Genomic DNA, 6,495 nt, shown 5'->3' with positions numbered 1-6,495 from the left:
GGGAGGGGGGATTTTGACAGATGATGAGGGAAAACTATTTATTTATTTAATTTTCACTCGTGGTCGTCTGTCGAATTCCTCCCAAACCAGCTCCACCGCTTTTACCTGCATGGGCCACAGCTGCTTTTAAGACTGTGTTAATGTTTCCATCTATGCTTTCTCAGCTCACAGGAAAGCTTGAAGTGACTTGATAGCTTGGTTGGGCCTTGTTACTTAAGGGTGCATGTAATTCACATGTGAATAACGGCTTGCTGGGAACTTCCAAATTAAGAAGACTACATGAAGACCAAGACTAATAAATGTTGTATTAGGCTGCATTTGCAAACACTGCATAGAGATTTCCCAATCGATGATACCCAAGGCATCATCCCAAAATACTGATAGATCAAAGTCTGTGCAAAATCTGGGCTAAAACGTTCTCTATAAGGAGAAGGGCAAACACAAATCATCAATGGCGGTTTTATGTTGCAACTGTGTTTCTGAGAAGTTTGACTATGACTGGCAACACAGTGATAGTGCAAAAATGGCAAAGGATATCTACATTTGGTATTTTAGTAGACAAAACTCTATTCCTTTCTTGAGGTCATGAGGCCCAACTACTTGATAAGGTGTGTTATGATATGTGTCAAAGCGTTGCAGTATCCCCAGAAGACCTATGCAGAAACCATTTATATTATAGACCGCAATAAGGCAGTAATAGACCACCCCCTGTTATTATATCTTTATGACGAAAGAGCCATCAGGGCCCTTTTCACAGTGATGCCTTTAATGTACACTGCAATTGTCAGATATTAGTATTTAAATGGTGTGTCCTATTAGTTTATTATTATTTTTTGTTGACTTTTTGTAAAGTGCTACATACCACTAAATGAGAATCTCAGAGTTCCTGGGTATGATCATTAAAAAGAGGGAGATATTAACTGAACTATTAACCTATCATAGGAAACATTCAAAGTCCAGCAGCAGAATGAAGTCTACAAATAGTATCACTCTTTAATATGCGTAATGGATGATTGTAGAGGTAGATTGTGAAACTGCCAGTAGTCTTTTTGTAAACTTGTTCTCCACAATTCGTAGAGATTTGCCACTAATATATCCCCATAAACCTGTGCCAAATGTTGCAACAGACACACATTTGATTTTAAAGATACCAAGCATTTACCGAGGTGGTTTGTGGCATAGACTTTTGGAGAATCTAAAAGCTGCATTAACTGCTCTTTGGAATTGCATGCCTTTATCATTCAAAAGAAATGTCCTCGTTTTCTCTCACCCTGACTAAGTCTCTATCAGAACTCCTTTCTCTCCTGCTCTCACTCTGTCCCTCTCTCTCTCTGAACACTCTTGTTTTAAAAAAATTGTACGCCATGCAAGAAATGTTTCAGCTGTTTTGTGTGAAAGTTCAAGTGTAGTATTGTTTGGCGACATACATGCATGAATGATCAGATAATAGGTAATAAAATCCAATGTGTTCTGAATGTGGCGCCCTAAAATAAGTCTTGCATGGGCCCCCCAAAATCATTCAGATGACACAAAGGCAGGATTACTGAAACCACTCCCAAGAGAGCAGGCTAATTACCTGACACTACCCTGAGAAATGAGTTGGGGATACCTTGCACTGCCCAGAGTTTCAGCACAGAAAGCCTGGCACCAGTTCCATTTTAAGACATGGGCACGCTGGGCAGTTGCCTGTGGGGCCCACAAACATAGGGGCCTCATGCAGACCAGAATTTAACACTCATTTTCTGTTGAACAAATGTAGACAGGGCCCAGTGCACTGCTTTGCCCGGGACCTATAACGCTGTGAAGACGGCCCTGTTGTCTCTGATAAGTGGTGGTAGATACCCATACCATGGCTGGGAGGCCTGTCTGAGTTACTAAGAAACTCTCCCTGGGTTCTCTGTAGAGGCGCCTCCTAGTCAGTCACTACTTGGTCCAATCGTTGGTACTTTCCAGATTGGACTACTGCAACTCTCTCCTTGCTGGCCTCCCCAAATCCTATCTTTTCCCTCTAAAATCCATCCTCCACTCAGCCGCTTGCTTCATATATGGGCAGGGCCAGGATGAGAACCAAAACTGGCCCTGGCAAAGTGCTCGGCTGGCCCCCTGGGGGGGGGGGGGGAGGGAGGTTGGGGGTGCGACCAAGCTCTTTGCCGGGGCCGGTTTTCGGCAGATTTTGTTACAGGGCCGATTTTGCAGCTATGCCGCAAAAACGGCCCTGTAACAAAAACGGGCCCAAAACCAGTTCCCACCCTTGCGACGCACCGGGGAATTGCCCGGTGCCCCCAACGGCCAGTCCGGGCCTGTATATGGGGCTAAAAGAAATGTTCACAATACACCCTTACTGTTGCCTCTTCGTTGGCTTCCTATCGAAGCAAGGTCAATTTACAAGACTGCCTGTATCACCCAAAACGTCTTGCACACCTCCACCCCACGCTGTCTGGCTAATAAATTCAAAATCTATGGCGGCTCTAGACCTTCACACAATGCGGAAAACTTACTGCTCAAACCTACCTTCAAAAGGGAAAGATGTATGGCTCAATCCTTCTCTGGTAATGCCACCAGAATCTGGAACTCACTTCCTCCATCCCTCCGAACCACCACCTCTATCCGGACCTTCAAAACTGATCTTAAAACTCTCCTCCTCCAAAGGCACTTCCTGGAATAATTCAACCAATTTCTTGACCCTTACGGTCATCTATGACTCACATGAGGTCAACTTAGTAAATAAGTATTTTACTCCTGCTTTTAACCTAACACTGACCTTTTTATTTTTTACAATATAAATATGCAAATAGTTGGAACTGCATATATGTAACTTGTTAGTGTGCTGTCGTTCTTGTGTACCTCTGTACCTGTATATATGTAACTTGTTAACGTGTTTAGTGTATCTTGTGTACCTTATTGTTATATTGAAGATCGAGACTTCAAAGTAGGTTAAAATGAGTTTAATCCATAAACGAGCAGGTACACAACCTGACAGGTAGTCAGTCAGCGTGGACGTGTAGAGATCCCGATCGTCGGCACTTGTTATATTGAAGATTGAGACTTCAAAGTAGGTTAAAATGAGTTTAATCCATAAACGAGCAGGTACACAACCTGACAGGTAGTCAGTCAGCGTCAACTGAATAAATGCAGAACACATAAGACATAAGTAGAACACAGTACACTAAGTTCCAAAGAATGTGGAATGTGCAAAGTTAAAGGTGTATTACATATTACACAACACTTATGTAACTTACCTGGTTCTTTTGTAAAGCGCTCTGACACCTTTGGGTAAAGTTCGCGCTATAATAAAACTGCATACAATAAAATAAATACTTCTAATAAGTGATGAGATATTCTACCCAAGGCTCCAAGAAGTGGAGCGAGACACCATGGCCTGTATTCTAGCCTCTCAGTCTGTATACGTGTACTTCGCTGCCATGATGGTCACTTCTCTCTCTCTCCCGACCCCCCCCCCCTTTCCTCAGTAGAGCTGTGCATTGCACAACGTGTAAAAAGTGCTGTGACTGGCACTGACTCAACCTCCCGCGTGAGGGGGCAGCAGGGCGCGGCCATGACCCTGCAGAAGCGCACTGCCCTCCAGTCTATGGGCTGTGCAGCTGGGCCGCTCCTCTCTGTATGTAGCTGAGGTAGGACTCAGACGTCAGACCGTAGTCCAGGGCACCAGACACCTGCTCCTTAACCTGAAGCACATTCGTCACCTTTGAACCTCCGGTAAAAACAAAATGGCACACATTGTTCGGTGTGTAATGTTTCGTGACCAGCGGTGACTCAGCCGAGGCAGCCCGTCCCCTCTGTCACATGACTGCGCTCCTCCCCTCCCTCTCCATCAGACCATGCCGTGCCTGTCACATGACCCTTCCTCCTGCCGTGCTCCACTTCCGCAGCCCCAGCGCCGTCGTGCAGTGTGCCTCTCCTATGCTGAAGATGTCTGTCCTGGCAGTAAGCCTGTGTCTGCTCGCCTTGTGGCCTCTCTCGCTAGCGGAGCCCCTGAAGTTTTATGACTGTGGTAAGTTGTTTATGCGCTTCTCTTGCCTGCCTCCGCCTCCCGCGTGTGTGCCCACTGCCTCTAGCTCGGTGCTTGTTCGTGGCGCCCACCTGCCCACCCCCGAGTGCTTGTGCACCGCCAGCTTCCTCCGTACAGCCCCGCGTTGCACTCCGGCCCCCTGCCGTGAGCCTCGTCTAGTCCTCCGAGCCGCCTGTGAGTTTGTCTGAGCCTTGGTAACTAGCTACGTATGGCTGCGGCGGACGTGATTGCAAAGCAATCTGAACTTTGCCCGCCCAGTGAAGTCGACACTGCCTCCCACGTCTCCTTATAGATAAGGTGCCCAGATTTTAAATAGAAAACAGAAACAATCTATATATAACTTCTATATAGCAAATATAGAAGAAATACACGCTTACATCAGTCGAGGGGCACAAAATGACTCAAATGACAGCGCGCATCAACTTAGAAACCTAGACAAGAAGGTACTGAAGAACCACATTAAAAGCAACTTTTAAACCTTACCTGTGATCAGAAAACAGCAGCTAACTCGCCTTAAAGCACCTAAAAATCTGCAACCCCTCCCCCCGACTTCAAGTCAGTTATTTTTAAACAATCCGGTACATTAGCTAAATTAGTGAAAATCTACAGGGAAATCCCGGCAAATCCGGGACTCCTGGTCACCTAACTTATGGATGCAGGCTCACCCCGGAGTACCAAGCTAGAGGCAAATGGGTATCTGAAGGAGTTACGCTGCATCGAAAACTTTTTGCACGTTGGACGGGGCCTCAGTAGGGTGTACGCAATCTAGAGCTCTGTTTCTCCCTGGTTCCTATCAATAAAACGTTGTCTACACCACATCCTAGAACACGGGAATTCCTGACTGCTTTTGGGGAAGGATGGGCTTAACCCACTCTTAGGTCGAGGCCTGCCAGACAGTGCAGGTGTCCGCGAAAGGCTTATTGGGGACACATCCATAGCTGATTTAGAAAGCAACTCTACCCATTGCTCTCCGTATTTTTTTTATGTCCATCTTCGTTTCTTGCTTTTTGTTAAATCGTTTTAGCCTGTCCATCTAGTCTTTGCCCCTCCTGTGAAGCGTAGCTCTCTGACTGGTTCTTTTTACTCTTCCACAAGTGTGTTCTTTTTGTAAATTTGTATTCTTTTTCTAAAAGTACTCCATGTGCTACTCTCATCCTCTGTGTTTTCTCACTTCTCCCATCACTATTCTTTTCATAACATCATTCAAATGTATTTTTTATAAAGCGTTGCCCTAAAGCTGCTCTTTTGCATGCTTTCACTTGCGCTTCAAACCACTTTCCAGTGGGCTTTTCGCAACTTTGCTCTTGTTCTTTTGCTTCCACCTCCACATTTCTCTCTCCATTTGCCTACCTCCGTCTCCATTTGCTTCTCTCCCGGCACCCTCCACCTTGCTCCCCTTTAACTGCATATTGCTCCTCCCTCGTACCCTGTGTTGCTTTCCACCTCCCGCCTGTTACTTCCCAGCCCCATGTAAATACGCCTTGTATGTTGCTTCCCCCAATTCGTGTTCTTTCCACAACTGCTCGCGTTCATTTCTTCGTGTAACCAGCATTGGCGTAGCCAATAGGTCTCGCCTTTGGGACCTTATAAGGGGTTAGTGATGCAGCGAGGGTAGGAGAGGACAGGGGCAGTGCGCTCAGGTGCTTTACTCGGGGAGGGTAGGGAACAGGTAGATGAGCTTGTGAGCAGGCGCACGGATTCACATTGACGGTATTGATGCAGTAAGTAGGGGCTCGTTTACATGGTAAGTGGGAGAGAAACATTATGGAACACCTATGCTGCCGGACAAACAAGCAGTAGCGAAGCCAACAGACTCGTTGCTACATATTGACGTGCACTAACACGCACAAAAAAATTGCTTTCCCAATGCTTGTCTAGCTACCAGCTAAACTCCGATCATAGTGAACCAGGAAAATAGTGTGATATTTATCAAACCAACATACTCTGAAACCATAGGCATCGGAATGGAGGAAGAGCGCCTCATTTCGAGGATTCTGTGAGCGGATATTAAAGTAAGACAAGCATTTGCAATGCTATAGGCGACTGCTTGAGTCAGGTGCCTTCGTGTTTATGTACACGAGTATTGCTGTGTTTGGGTTGTAGAGCCTAAGGGTCGTATTCAATTCGGTTAGTCTAAGATCCCCCATTCTGACTTTGGAAAAGCACAGAAGTCCGTTTCTACCTCTGATAGGCTTACATCGAATGTCAGGGGCACTAATACTAATAACACTGCTTTCACTAGTGATCAGGGGAACAATCTATCAGATACACTACCCCCTGCTACTTCTCTGGGGAACTTAGAATTCCTATTTAGATCACTCCTGCTGCCCATTAGCGAGAGTTTGAAGAAAGTGGAGATCAGACTCACGATCTTGGAGGCAGCTATAACCAGCCTGAAAACCTTGGCCAGCAAAGAGAATAGAAACCCCGAGTCTAATCCGCCAATTAAAACTTCCCTTAACACT

General features: G+C 45.9%; 1 protein-coding gene across 1 annotated transcript in view; it reads left to right on the top strand.

Annotated features, from left to right (window-relative positions):
• The first annotated feature begins 3,576 nt into the window (after positions 1-3,576).
• The window catches only part of NPC2 (NPC intracellular cholesterol transporter 2), a 63,843-nt gene continuing 60,924 nt past the window's right edge, over positions 3,577-6,495 (top strand). Inside the window, exon 1 of the mRNA XM_078659887.1 lies at positions 3,577-4,012. Within this exon, the coding sequence (XP_078516013.1) occupies positions 3,805-4,012 (208 nt within the window). The 5' untranslated portion in view covers positions 3,577-3,804. The remainder of the gene's footprint in view (positions 4,013-6,495) is intronic.

This window comes from Lissotriton helveticus, chromosome 9 (assembly GCF_964261635.1).
Source record: "Lissotriton helveticus chromosome 9, aLisHel1.1, whole genome shotgun sequence".
Lineage (NCBI taxonomy): Eukaryota > Metazoa > Chordata > Amphibia > Caudata > Salamandridae > Lissotriton > Lissotriton helveticus.
This window is presented reverse-complemented; position numbering and strand designations above follow the sequence as displayed.